The sequence below is a fragment of the Pongo pygmaeus genome, chromosome 1 (genome assembly GCF_028885625.2).
Source record: "Pongo pygmaeus isolate AG05252 chromosome 1, NHGRI_mPonPyg2-v2.0_pri, whole genome shotgun sequence".
NCBI classification, from domain to species: Eukaryota; Metazoa; Chordata; class Mammalia; order Primates; family Hominidae; genus Pongo; species Pongo pygmaeus.
This window is the reverse complement of record NC_072373.2, coordinates 67,492,768-67,508,600: the sequence shown is the minus strand read 5'-3', so window position 1 is coordinate 67,508,600 and position 15,833 is coordinate 67,492,768. Positions and strand designations below refer to the sequence as shown.

The 15,833-nt window shown below is 45.6% G+C and overlaps 1 protein-coding gene and 1 non-coding gene across 2 annotated transcripts; both read left to right on the top strand.

Moving 5' to 3' along the window:
- The first annotated feature begins 252 nt into the window (after positions 1 to 252).
- On the top strand, positions 253 to 356 carry LOC129023070 (U6 spliceosomal RNA). The gene has a single exon (XR_008496658.1). It is a non-coding gene; the product is annotated as a U6 spliceosomal RNA (small nuclear RNA).
- A 7,207-nt stretch (positions 357 to 7,563) lies between these two features.
- LOC129037165 (eukaryotic translation initiation factor 1-like) lies at positions 7,564 to 9,665 on the top strand. The gene is made up of 3 exons (XM_054489077.2): positions 7,564 to 7,733; positions 8,817 to 8,862; positions 9,261 to 9,665. Exons 1-3 carry the CDS (start codon positions 7,564 to 7,566, stop codon positions 9,630 to 9,632), a joined length of 588 nt encoding a protein of 195 aa, XP_054345052.1. The 3' UTR covers positions 9,633 to 9,665.
- The last annotated feature ends 6,168 nt before the right edge of the window (positions 9,666 to 15,833 follow it).

Below are 15,833 nucleotides of genomic sequence, written 5' to 3'. Positions count from 1 at the left end.
GAGAACCACTTGAACCTGGCAGGCAGAGGTTTCAGTGAGCCAAGATTGCACCACTGCACTTCAGCCTGGGCAACAGAACGAGACTCCATCTCAATAAAAAAAAAAAAAAAAAAAAGAACACAGTTCAACAATTATTTAGCCCACTCTCAGAGACAAATCCTATATGCTAGACTCTAGTAATACAGATATAAAAGTAGCTCATAGTCCAGCAGTGGGAACAGTCACAGAAACAAATATTAAAATTGTTGATTAGTGCTCACTTCAGCAGCACATATACTAAAATTGGAACTATACAGAGATTAGCATGGCCCCTTCACCAGGATGGCACACCAAATCGTGAAAAGTTCTTTCTTTTTCCTTTTTTTTTTAAAGAGAGAGCCTCGCTCTGTTGTTCAGGCTGCAGTGCAGTGTCACAATCATAGTTCACTGTAAACTCAGCATTCCATATTTTTTTAAAGATTTTTTTTAAATTGTTGATCATCAAGGAAAGATGGATCATTCATAAATAGTGCTGGGACAATGGAGGACTCAACAACATATTGCACACAAGCAGAAATACTAGGCAGATTAAAGTCTTAAATATAGCCAGGCGCAGTGGCTCACGCCTGTAATTCCACCACTTTGGGTGGCCGAGGCGGGTGGATCACCTGAGGTCAGGAATTCAAAACCAGCCTGGCCAACATGGTAAAACCCCACCTTTACTAAAAATACAAAAAAATTAGCTGGGTGTGGCGGCAGGAGCCTGTAATCACAGCTACTCATGAGGTTGAGGCAGGAGAATCACTTGAACCTGGGAGGCAGAGGTTGCAATGAGCCAAGATCATGCCACTGCACTCCAGCCTGGGTGACAGAGTAAGACTCCATCTCAAAAAAAAAAAAAAACGAAAAAGACTTAAAAACAAAAAATAAAACAAAAAAAACATAATGAAATAAGAGAACACGTCTATATTCACAGAGTAGGGAAGAATTTTTTTTTTTTTTTGAGATAGGGTCTCACTCTATCACTCAAGCTGGAGTGCAGTGGCGTGATCTTGGCTTACTACCGCTTCTGCCTCCCAGATGCAATCGATTATCATGCCTCAGCCTCCCGAGTAGCTGGGATTACAGGCGTGCGCCACCACGCCCAGCTAATTTTTTTGTGTTTTTAGTAGAGACAGTGTTTCACTATGTTGGCCAGGCTGGTCTTTAACTCCTTGGCCTCAAGTGATCTGCCCACCTCCGCCTCCCAAAGTGCTGGGATTACAGGGCATGAGCCACCATGCCCAGCCAAGTTTCTTAAATAAGACACAAAAATACTAACTATAAAGGAAAACATTTGCTTGAGGCCAGGAGTTCAAGACCAACCTAGGCAATGTAGGAAGACCCCGTATCGACAAAACACAAAAAATTAGCTGGGCATGGTGATGTGCACCTATGGTCCCAGCTACTCAGGAGGCTGAGGTGGGAGGATTGTTTGGACCTGAGAGGTGGAGGCTGGAGTGAGCTGATATCGTGCCCCTGGATTCCAGGCTAGGCAACAAAGCCAGAACCCATCTCAAAATAAATACATAGATAATAAAGGAAAACACTGATTAATTTGACTATCCTTAATTGAAGAAAATGTGTTTATCAAAAGATCCCGTAAAGAAAGTGAAATGGCAGTAACACTTTTTTATGAAAGTTTTTAAAAGCATATCATACTACAAAGATAAAATAAGAATTAGCATATAACTTTTATGGAAATAAATCCGACAGGAATGCCAAGGTTAAGAGGTATAGCAAGCCTAAGTAAAGCTAAAAAGTAAATAAAGTTCTGTCTCAGCCTCCAAAAAAAAAAAAAAAAAAAGAAAGTGAAATGGTGGAGCAGGAGGCGCCATCGTGGGAGTCAACATCCACCACAGCAAGAACAAAAAGGCCGGGCGCAGGGAGCCCAACAGCTGGACATCTACCTACGGCTGTTGGTCAAGCTGTCCATCTTCAGCCAGGTTACACTGAAGAGGCTTTTTGTGAATCGCACCAACCGGCCACCTCTGATCCTGATCGGAAAATGAAGCTTCCAGGCCCGGAAAACAAAACGGCTGTGGTTTCAGGCCCACAGCTGCGGTTGTGCGGGTTCAGGAGGTGCCCAGAGCAAAGCCTCGCACTGCGTGTGAGCGGCCAGGGCCCAGCCGCAACTCCACGGCTGGCCCTGGACTCCCGCAAGGGCCGTGGCACCATCCTGCTTTTTGGCCCTCAAAAGGGCCCATAGGGACACTGGCATTTACCCCGGGAACCCCACACAGCCACACCAAACCCTACCTGGGTTCCAAGGGCAGAAATTTTCACTGTGCCAGGGCCCCATGGGCCAGCCACACTATAAAAACGAACCCTGATCCTACTCTCTTATTAAAAACATTTTGGATGCTGTATTAGTCCGTTTTCCCCCCGCTAATAAAGACATACCCGGGACTGGGCAATTTACAAAAGAAAGAGATTTATTGGACTTACAGTTCCACGTGGCTGGGGAGGCCTCACCATCATGGCGGAAGGTGGAAGGCGTATCTCACATGGCGGTAGACGAGAAAAGAGCTTGTGCAGGGAAACTCCCCTTTTTAAAACCATCAGATCTCGTGAGATTTATTCACTATCACAAGAACAGCAAGGGAAAGACTCCCCCCCGCCACCCCATGATTCAATTATCTCCCGCCAGGTCCCTCCGACAACACGTGGGAATTCAAGATGAGAGTTGGGTGAGGAGACAGCCAAACCATATCAGATGCTGAAAGAAAGAAAAAAAAGAAAAGAAAGTGAAAAGGCTAGACACAAACTGGGAGAAGATACTTGCCACACACATAACCCATGAAGTAGTAGAATTTGGAATACACAAAGGGCTCAGAACAAAAAAAAAAAAAAAGAAAGACACTGAGGGATGGGACTGAAGGGTTTACAGAAGGCCCTAGATGAAGAGGTTCCCAGTAGAGAGTCATCAGCCATGGAACAGAGCAACACTGTGGCCTACAAAGGGACCAAATTTAGCAACTTGGTCTCATTCATTGTGAATACAGATATCAGATAAGATACAGGATTGACCAGGAAATTTGAATATCAAACAAAGAATAATTTTTTTTTTTAGTTTTAAGTATGTCCCATGTAATATTTTGGACATAGTTACGCTAAAAATATTTGAGACACACAAACTAAAAAATTATTTGTTGTCTATCTGAAATTTGACTGTACTGGGTACCCTGTATTTTTATTTGCTAAGCCCAGCAACCCTAATTATGAACTTCTTGTTACTTTCAAAGAAAATGTCTTTTGGCTTGTAAGTCAAAACCAATTATACAGCACATAAAAAGAACCATTTTATAATAGTAAGACTTTCTTGCAAATGGCAGAGCAGAATAATACCAGAAAAGTTGGAGGTACAGGAGCTTGGAATGGTGGTGTGCACCTATAGTTCCAGCTACTGGGGAGGCTGAGGCAGGAGGACCACTTGAACCCAGGAGTTCAAGACAAGCCAGGGCAATAGAGACAGACCCCCATCTCAAAAAAAAAAAAAAAAAGGTTGAGGTGTGAAACCAGTCAAACTTTAGTTTGAACCCCAGCTCTGCCACTTGCTAAGTCTAGAGTAACTTACTCACCTTTTTATGTGTTGCTCTCTTTATAAATAAAGTGCCTACCTTCATGGGGCTATTGTAGTAAATGAGGAAAGATGTGTTGTAAGTGCTTGGCATGGTGCCAGGCACAACCTGATGTGCTCTTGATAGTACTAATCACTCTTATCCATGCACTGGGGTTTCTTAAAACTAAATGCTAGAAGAGATAGATAGCATCTTGGTGACCAAGAATGCACCCTCATTTCTGGAATATTTGAGACAAAGTCAGAGGCAGAGGCTCCCCACCCCTGTCCCCTCCCATCCCTCACTGCTCCAGATTACCTTATTGCTCAAGAGCTAGAAGGCATAAAAGGGACAAGAAGACCTCCAAGATCCTCCCAACCCTAGGATTTGATGGTCCTTATTTTCTGAGTAACATTAGGTTCCCGATGGCAGTCACTCTTAGTGGCTATGACTGAGGGAGGTGTCAAATTATATTCTACAGTGTGAGTTCAGTTATGGGGATTACTCTGAGGCTGTAAAACATGTATTTATATTTCTGCTCTGGAAAATACAGTGTCTTATTCTTTCTAACTCTTATTCATAGCTCAAATTGTCACTGAGGATCCAGAGAAAACAACACACATAATTAGTTGCAGGCCTGGCCAAGATCTCAGAGACTCCAAGAGCAACACACTCTTTAACGTACAGAACTCTCTCTCTCTATCCTTTTCCTTTTTTTTTTCTTCCTGCTCTCCCTATCACTCTACCCCTATATGCTACATGAAAGATTATTTTTGTTAATGTAGTCACAGGTCCAGCTAACAGGCAATTACTGTCAACACACATTAATTTTAAGAATGTGAGGCCAGGTGTGGTGGCTCACACCTCTAATCCCAGCACTTTGGGAAGCCAAGGGGGGCGGATCACTTGAGCCCAGGAGTTCAAGACCAGCCTCAGCAACATGGCTAAACCCCACTCTACAAAAATTATCCGGGTATGGTGGCACACACCTGTAGTCCCAGCTACTCGGGAGGCTGAGGCACAAGACTCGCTTGAGCCTGGGAGGCAAAAGTTGCAGTGAGCCGAGAACACATCACTGCCCTCCAGCCTGGGCAACAGAGCGAGACTCTGTCTCAAAAACAAAAACAAACAAACAAAAAGAATATGATTGACAAATAATGATGATATTGCCAATCAGGGGGAAAAAAAGTTTACATAATAAAAAAGAAAGCCCGTCACCAGAATAAGAAATAAAGTATCCAGAATAGACATTACCATACTCTGCATCAATGGCTCCATAGCATCAAATGATCTGAAACTCCTTGAAGGAGGAACTAGATGGGTAGGTGTTGGTGCAGCTGCAGGCCCTGAATTACATGGTGGCCATCCTTTAGAAGACAATTTTTCACAGCATGGCAGAGAGACCCAGAATTTAAACTCAGCTGTCACTCAGGAGGAGTAAAGAAGTGACAGAATTGAGAGTTGGAGCTACACAGGGGCTTCCAGTGATGTCAGCATCTGGTGGGTTTTCACCAGGGGGGTTATTGCACACCTTGCTCAGTTTCATTCTTTCTCCATTATAGGAGCCTCAGACATTTCCAAACTAATTTGGTTGAGTGCTCAGAAAAGCATCAAGCCGGCCGGGTGCCGTGGCACACGTCTGTAATCCCAGCACTTTGGGAGGCCGAGGTGGGTGCATCACCTGAGGTCAGGAATTCAAGACCAGCCTGGACAACATGGTGAAACCCCATCTCTACTAAAAATACAAAAAAATTAGCCAGGCATGGGGGAATGTGCCTGTAATCCCAGCTACTCTGGAGGCTGAGGCAGGAGAATTGCTGGAACCCGGGAGGCAGAGATTACAGTGAGCCAAGATCACGCCATTGCACTCCAGCCTGGGCAACAAGAGCGAAACTCCTTCTCCAAAAAGAAAAAGAAAAAAGAAAAGCATCAATCCTGTTTTAGGATAGATAAGCAGCTTTCTTTGCAGGCTGAAGTCATCTCATTCTTACTCAGCCAGTCAGCCCACAAATATAAGCAAGCTCGCCAGATCCTCAGCACACCAGAAGATACCCCAGCTTTACAGCACACCAGACGATAACCCAGCTTAATGGTTCCAAATAGTGTCATGTCAAGTCATGCTGCAGAGACTCCGTCAGAGCTCCAGCAGAACTCATGAAATTACATAACAAATAATGCTCTCCCTTCCAGCCTGGAGTAGCAGAAAGAGATGGAGCTGCGATTAAGAGTCCTGTGCAAGAGCTTAACTTTGGGCCTCCACCTTCTTATAAGAGGTGAGCAGGATAATCCCTGAGGTCCCTCATTGTTTGGACATTCTATGGCATGCACTGTGTCGTGGAAAAGAAAGCCCTCTCTTCACTCCCAGATGCAGATTCTGATGGCTCTCTCAAATATGGTAATATTTTGTTATCGTTTCCTTTTTCCTTGGGAGAAAAGAAGGAAGGACAGAGAGAGAAAAGCCTTTAGAAATCAACAAAATTAAAACCATAAAACACAAAGCCATGCTTTTTAGAGTTGCTCAGCTGCTGGGGCAGGACTAAAGCAGCTCCTCTGCAATGCAAGAGGCTGCAGAAGAGGCATTCTAAGGCCAGGCGCGGTGGCTCACGCCTGTAATCCCAGCATTTTGGGAGGCCGAGGTGGGCAGATCACAAGGTCAGGACTTGGAGACCAGCCTGGGCAATATGGTGAAACCTTGTGTCTACTAAAAATACAAAGATTAGCCAGGCATGGTGGCACGTGCCTGTAGTCCCAGCTACTCGGGAGGCTGAGGCAGAAGAATCGCTTGAACCCGGGAGGCAGAGGTTGCAGTGAGCTGAGATTGCACCACTGCACTCCATCCTGGGTGACAGAGTAAGACTCTGCCTCAAAAAAATAAAAATAAAAAAAAGAGACATTCTATCCCATGGCCATGACTCTGACCTCACCTGGTTATCAAATCCAACTTGTATATTCAAAGTGAAATGCAGGATGCCACTGACAACATGCCTGGAGGCTCAGAGGTCTCCGGTGAGCTAGAAAACAAGACACCACATTCCTCCCTGCCCCTGCCCCAGGAAGATTTCCTGGCTTCTCAGCCTCTGTTTCCTAATCTAAAACCACCTCTGGAGTGTCACTTGGATGATTAATGAAAACATCATTCATTTACCCAAAATGAGTGTTTTGCTAAAAGTATATAAGATCCTGAAAACTTTTTTTTTGTTTTTTTTGCTTTTTTTTTTTGAGACAGAGTCTTACTCTATCGCCCAGGCTGGAGTACAGTGGCAGGATCTCAACTCACTGCAACCTCCACCTTCTGGGTTCAAGCAATTCTCCTGCCTCAGCTTCCCAAGAAGTTGGGCTTACAGATACACGCCACCACGCCCAGCTGATTTTTGTATTTTTAGTAGAGATGGTGTTTCACCATGTTGGCCAGGCTGGTCTTGAACCCTTGACATCGGGTGATCCACTCGCCTTGGCCTCCCAAAGTGCTGGGATTACCAGCGTGAGCCACTATGCTCGGCTGAAAAGTATTTAAGAAAAGGCAGGTCAGGAGATCAAGACCATCCTGGCTAACACGGTGAAATCCCCTCTCTACTTAAAATACAAAAAAATTAGCCGGTCATGGTGGCGGGTGCCTGTAGTCCCAGCTACTCGGGAGGCTGAGGCAGGAGAATGGCGTGAACCTGGGAAGCGGAGCTTGCAGTGAGCAGAGATCGTGCCACTGCACTCCAGCCTGGGCGACAGTGAGAGACTCCCTCTCAAAAAAAAAAAAAAAAAGGCAGAACAATCCTTGCCAATTAAGGAATGTTTCAGTGCCCTGCTCTTCCCACCAATTGTCAGAAGAGAAAAGAAAGTTTCCCTGAGGGGTTTGGGGAGGAGTTTCCTTCTTGTTTCCATCACTACAGCCAGACAAACTGTCTCCAAACTGCCTGTGATCACTACAGCAATGTTAATTATTACTGGAAAATGAAGAGAAAAATCATTTAGGCCTGGGATCTAGGTGACCATGGGTGCAACATTCAAATCCGCTTCAGTTCAAAAGGATTTCCAGGGGAAAATTCCACTCTCTGCTCCCCAAGCCATCACTTTCCTGGCTGCCTATCACTCACCCCCAGAGCTTCCTCCTCCACTCACCCTAACTGCCCAATCAAAGAGCAGCCTCAGGTCCCCACCCAGGTAGAGACAACATCCCATGTCACACACCTCAGGGCAGCTTCACATCTGGAAGTTACAAGAACTGGAACGGTCATTCTGGATATTTTCTTTCCTGCCTATCTGGGGACTAAGGCAGTGTGTGTGTGTGTGTGTGTGTGTGTGTGTGTGTGTGTGTGTGTGTATCAGAGGGTTTTTCATGTTTACATGAAGTTTCCATCCAGAACAAAACAAAATTTCTCCCATTAAAGAGAAAAGGTCCCCAAAGGCAGTGTTTCTCTAAATATGTGCCTCAGGATATGTTATGAGCAAAACTGCTCTTTGGTTGTATATCAAAAGGCAGTTTAGGGCTCACGCCTGTAATCCCAACACTTTGGGAGGCTAAGGCGGTGGATCACTTGAGTCCAGCAGTTCGAGACCAGCCTGGGCAGCATGGCAAGACCCTGTTTCTACAAAAAATAAAAAAAATCTCAACTACTCAGAGGTTGAGGTGGAAGGATCACCTGAGCCTGGGGAGATTGAGGCTGCAGTGAGCTGTGATCGTGCCACTGCACTCCAGCCTGGGTGACAGAGTGAGATCCTGTCTCAAAAAAGAGAGAAAAAGAGAGAGAGAGAAAGAGACAGAGGAAGGAAGGAAGGAAGGATGGAAGGAAGGAAGGAAGAGCTTAACAACATTTTTCTTTTTGAGGGACTCACTCTGTTGCCCGAGCTGAGTGCTGTGACATGATCATGGTTTACTGAAGCCTCGACTTCCTGGGCTCAAGCAATCTTCTTGCCTCAGCCTCCCAAGTAGCTGGAAGGTGCTCACCACTATGTCCAGCTAATTTTTTATTATTTGTAGAGACAGGGTCTCACTATGTTGCCCAGGATGGGGCTTAACTATCTTAAACTGATTTCTGGACTATGAGACTTTGCAGGTATATACCGTGAGCCTCCAAGTAATGGATACGGCTTTCAGTGTCACTGAATTTCACTGGACCATGGAACGCTTTCATCTTGCTGTTAATTATGGAACTAATACTCTTCAGAATATACTCTGGGAAAAGCTGTCTTTAGATGAGGATAAGAATTTCTTCTTTTCCCATTTCCTAATCTCTGATTTATTAGTTACTCTTTTGGAATCGTGGAAGCAGGACTTGATTTAGAAACACAGGTCACCACAGCAACTTGAGAATCTGTTGGATGTTCAGTTTGGGAGCCTAAGAATCATTTTCTAAGCTTTTCTTATTCTGGTAGCTGAAGAAGAATAGACTTATTTGTCCACCACGACTTCCTCATCAGAAAAGCAGCCTTTGGGCTGGATGTGGTGGCTCATACCTATAATCTCAACATGTTAGGAGGCCCAGGCAGAAGGATTGCTTGAAGCCAGGAGTTCGAGACCAGTCTGGGCAACATAATGAGATCTCATCTCTACGAAAAAAAAAAAAAAAGCAGGGGGATCCAGTCACTGAGCCACCACCAAGGACTCAGCAGCCTCTCTTTTGAGCCCCCTCGCTTCCTGACATTCTGTCCCGGCTGCCTGCCTTCTCCCGCCACCGCTGCCTTCCGCAGGCTGTTTCCACCAAGGAAAAGGAATCGTATTATAAGTTTGCTATCCAGAACCTCCACTCTATCGACCCCTTTGCTGATGCAAGTAAGGGTGATGACCTGCTTCCTGCTGGCACTGAGGATTATATCCATATAAGAATTCAACAGAGAAATGGCAGAAAGACCCTTACTACTGTCCAAGGGATTGCTGATGATTATGATAAAAAGAAACTAGTGAAGGCGTTGAAGAGTTTTGCCTGCAGTGGTACTGTAATTGAGCATCCAGAATATGGAGAAGTAATTCAGCCTCAGGGTGACCAATGCAAGAACATATGCCAGTTCCTCATAGAGCTTGGACTGGCTAAGGATGATCAGCTGAAGGTTCATGGATTTTAAGTGCTTGTGGCTCACTGAAGCTTAAGTGAGGATTTCCTTGCACTGAGTCGAATTTCCCTTCTGTCCCTTGTCACAAGTTGGAAAACCTCCACAGCTTATGTAATGTAACCATTTGGGGTCTGCTCTTAACTTGGACTAGTGTAACTCCTTCATGCAATAAACTAAAAAAAAAAAGTGTGGGGGAGCCGTCTTTTATCTCAGAAACCCAAGAACTCCAAGAGGAAAGAGACCTTAGCATTGTCCTGGAGCCCCTTACTTTTTCCAAGTACCTTTGAGACCAACTCATTTGAACTTCCTCCTCTCAGGCTCCTCTGTACAACTTACCAGTGGATATACTTTAATGGGATACAGATGGCGTTTTAATTTTATGCAGTGGCTCTCAAAGTGCAGTTCCCAGACAAGAAGCATCAGCAGCACCTGGAAACTTGTTAGAACTGCCCTACTCCCAGATAATAAGAATCTGAAACTCTGGCAACAAAGATTGAGCAATCTTGTTTTAAAAAGCCTTCCAGGTGAATCTGTTGCATGTTAAAGCTTGAGAGCCCCTGGCCTTGAGAAATCCTCTTTTACATTTTCATTTATTCGTTCTGCAAATATTTGCTGAAGACTGAGGCTAGAGTAGTGTTCAAGACAAACAAGGTCCTTAACCAAAGGAACTAAACAATAAACAATAAACAGACACTGAAATGAGATTGTTAAAGTTAGGGTGGTAGGCAAAATGAATGAGGGAGGGCAATTTAAATAGAGAAGTCCATGAGAGCGTCTCAGAGGAGGTGACATCTGAGCTGAGACCTGAAGAAGCAGAACGAGCCATCCTTTTAAGGAGCGGGAGAAAAAGCATTCAGACAGGAAGGACAGCAGTGTCAAAGCCCCTAAGATGAGAAAGGGTCAAAGGTATTGCAGGATGAGAGACAGGCCAGAGAGTAGGAATAAATTAGTCTGGAAGATGCAGATTCCCACACACCCCATCCAATGAGCTGCTTATTCAGCAGGTTCAACAATCTGCATTTTCACAAGCTCTTAAGAAATTCTGATGCTCACTGAAGTTTGAAAGCCACTGTCCTGGCCGGGCACAGTGGCTCATGCCTGTAATCCCAGCACTTTGGGAGGCCAAGGTGGGCGGATGGTCTGAGGTCAGAAATTTGAGACCAGCCTGGCCAACATGGTGAAACCCCGTCTTTACAGAAATACGAAAATTAGCTGGGCGTGGTGGCAGATGTCTGTAATCCCAGCTACTCAGGAGGCTGAGACACGAGAATCATTTGAACCCAGGAGGCAGAGGTTGCAGTGAGCCGAGATAGCTCCACTGCACTCCAGCTTGGGTGATAGAGCGAAACTCAGTCTCAAAAAAAAAAAAGAAAAGAAAACCACTGTCCCCCTAAAGTCACACAGCTATAGAATGTCAGAGCCGAAGGGGCAGCACAACTAAGAGATATAAAACTGCATATCAGGCTTCATGCTTAGCAAGTGGAAACCTGATATTATGGCCTCTGTCCAGTGCCCTTGTCACTAAGAAAATGTGCCCAGAGATCAGCACTGGGCCCAACCTTGCGGATTTCCTCAGTTGGTCAGTCAGTGAAGTTTGCTACTGGGATTCCCTGAGGGAGATTCACTGTGTGTCCACACCACAACATGCCTGCAGACATTTGTCCAAAGAGAGAACATGCGTGCTAAACATTGTGATCCCTAGATGACCCTCTGGCTCCCCAAAGAGATCTAGCTGGAGAGCAAAACAGCAAGCAAAGTGGACCATAGCCAACGTGGACCCAAATTTGAACAAGCTGGGGGAGTAGCCTCTGCCTGGACTGTGACATGGGGAGGAGGGTATCACTTCCTGAGTTCCTGCTCAGAGGAGGGGAGGCCTATCTTTGGCAGATGCTCCATAAATGGCAGTTGAATGTTGAAAGAAGGATTAACAAAGGACTGAAGCAGTTGGGGATGTGGGACTGTGAGAGATAAAGTGTTTCTCTGTATAGATTGGATCGTCAGGTCCTCAAAGAGAACAGAACACTTAGTCCACCCACCTTTCCAGCACACGTGCCCAGCAAGAGCCTTAGCGTTGGCCTCTTGTGTGATTTCATTGTCCCTAACACTGTTTTCCAGGTGCTAGGCAGCTGTGCCAATTCTAGGCTCTAATCAAAGAACGAGACAAAGCTGCAGAGAATGAAGGCACTTTTACTTAGATTAAGCTTGCTAACTGTGTTGCACTGTATAATTTTTCAAGCATTTTTGCTTCTATTAGCTCATAATTCTGCCTGGAAAGCTCTTCCCTATTTGATGGGCTGGTGCTTTCTCAGCTTGCAGAAGGAGGCTTTTATTATTATTATTATTATTATTTTTTGAGATAGAGTCTCACTCTGTTGTCCAGGCTGGAGTGCAGTGATACAATCTCGGCTCACTGCCTCCCAGGTTCAAGCGATTATCCTGCCTCAACCTCCCGAGTAGCTGGGATTACAGATGTCCACCACCACGCCAGACTAATTTTTGTATTTTTAGTAGAGACAGGGTTTCACCAAGTTGGCCAGGCTGATGACAAACTCCTGACCTCAGGTGATCCTCCCGCCTCGGCATCCCAAAGTGCTGGGATTACAGGCGTGAGCCACTGGGCCCAGCCTAAGGAGTCTTTTAAATAATTATCACCTCCTCCAAGTTAATCTGTTTCATCATTCTGCTTATCTACCTCAGAGCACGCGTCATAGCTAGTGGCTATCTTATTTAACCATTTCCTCGTTGACTATCTCCCCACTCTGGAATGGGGAGGCTCCACAAGGGCAGGGAATACTGCCATCTTGTTTAGCACCATACCCCACCACTAGGAAGAGCTGGTTGCATTAATGAAAGGAACAAGTAACAATTCAAAAGCAGATGAAAGTCGAGTCCCTGAGGCACAGAGAGAAAGAGTGAGCTGCCTAATCCCTAATGCCAGGTTAGTGGCAGAACGTGTGCTAGAATTTGGGGCCTTCTGGCTCCTAGTCCCATAGTCAGGAGGATGCTGTCCCTGTCCTAGAAGGGAGAGGAGAAACAATCACATAATTGCAGGGGAGGGAAATGAGAGACAGCAAGAGACCAAAATCAGCCTGTCTGTCCTCTCTATAGACAATGTCCCCAACCCATGGATTTCCTACTGTGTGATGAGAACCTCAAGCCAAGGAGACAGAATTTGTATTCCCATTGAGTTAAAACTTTGAGCACATCCTCTTACACCAGCACCACTTACTGCCTGAGCCTTGCCAGAGCCCAGAGGTGAGGACTCGGGTCAGTGGGACTGTCTTAGTCTGCTCAGGCTGCTACAACAAAATATGGGATGGGGAGCTTTAATAACAGACATTTATTTCCCACAGTTCTGGAGGTGAGAAGTCCAAGATCAGGGGCCAGCATGGTCAGGTGCTGGTGAGGGCTCTCCTCCTGACTTGCAGAAGGCTGCCTTGTCACCATACATCTTCCTCTTTGGCTGTGTCTCTTATCCTCATAGAGGGCACTAATCCCATCATGCGGCCTCGCCTTCATAACCTTATCTAAACCTAATCACCTCCCAAAGGTCCCAACATCCAACACAATCATATTGCGGGTTGGGGCTTTAACATACGAATTTGGAGGGGGGCACAAACATTCACTCCATAACAGGGACCCAGAAGGTGGCAGCCCCAGAGCAAAGGGTTGCTGAATGTGAACCTTCTGTGATCTTCAGCCAAAGTTGAGAAGGGGAGGTAAAAGGAAATGAGCAAAGAAGATGGAGAATTCTACCCATGGGTTAGTTTACAACAGCTCCAGGACAGTTCCCATGGGCTTGCTGGGCTCACCAGGCTCCACCGGGAAATGAAGGCCACTCAGCTGGACCCCATTAGCAGGCCTAGATTTCCATTCCAGTTTGCCGCTGACCTGGTGTGGGCTAGCACGCTGCCTGAGGCTGGGAAAGAGTGAGGGACAATCTCGGCACTGAGTCACCCAGCTCAGCAACCAGGAAGCTTACATAACAAAATGGATTCCACGTGTTTGTACATCAGGCTCAGGCTACGGGGCAGGCAGGAAAAGGGTGAGCTTGGGGGCTGCAGGAAGGAATGGGAGGTGGTTTTGAGGACCCTGATGCTGCCTCTATCTGTGCCAGGAAGTCGCTGTGGACTCAGGAGACTGTGAGAGGGCACCTGACATGGCAGAGCCCCTAGAGATTACAGATACAGACTAAAGAGAACAACATAAAACAATAGCTTTAAATCAGTATTACACAATTCTCATGCACCCTGTCATCAAGGCTTGGGAATGTTAAATAGCCAAGTAAAAAGAAACACGGGAGGCAAATGAGTAAGAGACTTAGTAAAAACCTGAACTCCTGGACTAAGATTTGTCTTCAGGGTATTGTTACTGCCACTGAGATAGCAATCGCAGTGACATTGGAACAATGTTTGTTGGGTAGGGAAACAGTCTGTGGGCTAGAAAAATGTGAGTGGGCAGCTGTTTGAACTTCACTGCAAAGCTCTTTTCAGACATGACCCTTTACAGATGAAAATGAGGAGACGGGCCATGTTAGGAGACTTTCCTGGGATTTGGTGGAAAGGGGGCATCCTTCTTTTCAAGTCTTTTTCCGCCCTAGCTTTTTTTATCTGCAACCTCTGCCTCCTGGGTTCCAGTGATCCAATCACTTCCAAGAAAGCAACCCCCAAACCCCCCTACCCCACACATACTTCGGTAACATGGCCTAGAGAAGTTGTCTACAAATAAAATAAGCCCTTCTTTCCCATCCAAAAACTATTTCTTTCATGTATATTTTTTAATGTGCATACAATTTCTCGGCCTCTTGGCACAAAGGAAGTGATAGGCTGTTGTACTATTTCTGCTCTGCGTAGAGTGAGAAGTGCTCTCTAGAGGGAGAGATTTCCATCAGAATTCTAGATCACCCTGGGTCATCTACTTGCCTCCTTTGTTTTTTTTTTTTAGACAGAGTCTCACTCTGTGGAGTGCAGTGGCACAATCTTGGCTCACTGCAACCTCCACCTCCCAGGTTCAAGTGATTCTTCTGCCTCAGCCTCCTGAGTAGCTGGGACTACAGGTATGCACCACCACACCTGGCTGATTTTTGTATTTTTAGTAGAGACGGGGTTCATCATGTTGGTCAGGCTGGTCTCAAACTCCTGACCTCAAGTGATCTGCCCACCTCAGCCTCCCAAAATGCTGGGATTACAGGCATGAGCCACCACACCCAGCCCTACCTGCCTCCTTGAGCCTATTTCCTCCTCTGTGAAATGGGGTGATCGTAGTATGTAACTTCACAGGGTCTCTGAAAGCTAAAGGAGATTGAGATCTTTGAATACTCAAAAGCCCTGGACAAATATTTATAAGTTTACAAGGGTTTTTGTTTGTGTACTTGTTTTTGTTTTTGAGACAGGGTCTTACTCTGTTGCCCAGGCTGGAGTGCAGTGGTGCTATCATGGCTTACTACAGCCTTGACCTCCCAAGCTCAAGTGATCCTCCTGCCTCAGCCTCCAGAATAGCTAGGACTCTAGGCACACACCACCATGCCTGGCTGGGTTATTTTAACAGTTGGAAATGTTAAAATTATTTCTAAATAAAATTGTGAAGAAGGTAGCAGAAAGTGAAAAAGATTATGTTTTATCTTGTAGGGATAATAAAAGGACAGTGTTTTCGTTGTACTGACTGTTTTTTTTTTTGTCTGACAAACACAAAAAGAATCTGATTAAAGCCATAGCCAAACTCTCCAATGGGGGAGGGAAAAAAGATATTTTTCAAATGCCCATACAATTTCAGTGGGATCATGGATACTCTGAGGGTCACTAGGGATCTGAAAATAAAAGTCCTATTATGTAAAGGATTCGTGCCCGTAATAAGTCCATGCCTGCCTCTTGGGCATCTTCAGGGAACAAGGAGGAAGAGAAGAAGTCATCACTGAAAATCTTGTGACACAAATAGGTCACCCCTAGGGGACAAATACTCTAACATGCTTTTTTTTTTTCTTTTTTTAACAGAGGCCAAAGATGACTTTTGGGGACTGAAAGTGGATTGTTTGCTTTGTTTGCTTAGTGAAAGGCTGGAGCTGGAATGGGAGCATTCACTGCTCCCAGATCGGGGCTTCCTGGCTGGACATGCCTTCTAGCCCATTGACAGGAGGGTCTGTCAGGACCTGCGGGTGCTGAGGAGCCAAGCTCCACGCACAGTGAGGCTGAGAGAACTAAGGCTGAACGCCAAAGA

Bases quoted from the DNA above. Each gene is read 5' to 3' on its own strand.
- LOC129037165 (XM_054489077.2), top strand. From the start codon at position 7,564: ATGGGTGCAACATTCAAATCCGCTTCAGTTCAAAAGGATTTCCAGGGG. The intron at 7,734-8,816 runs GTAGAGACAACA...CTGATTTATTAG, and splicing joins AGCCTCAGGTCCCCACCCAG to TTACTCTTTTGGAATCGTGG. The intron at 8,863-9,260 runs GTCACCACAGCA...TGCCTTCCGCAG, and splicing joins GACTTGATTTAGAAACACAG to GCTGTTTCCACCAAGGAAAA.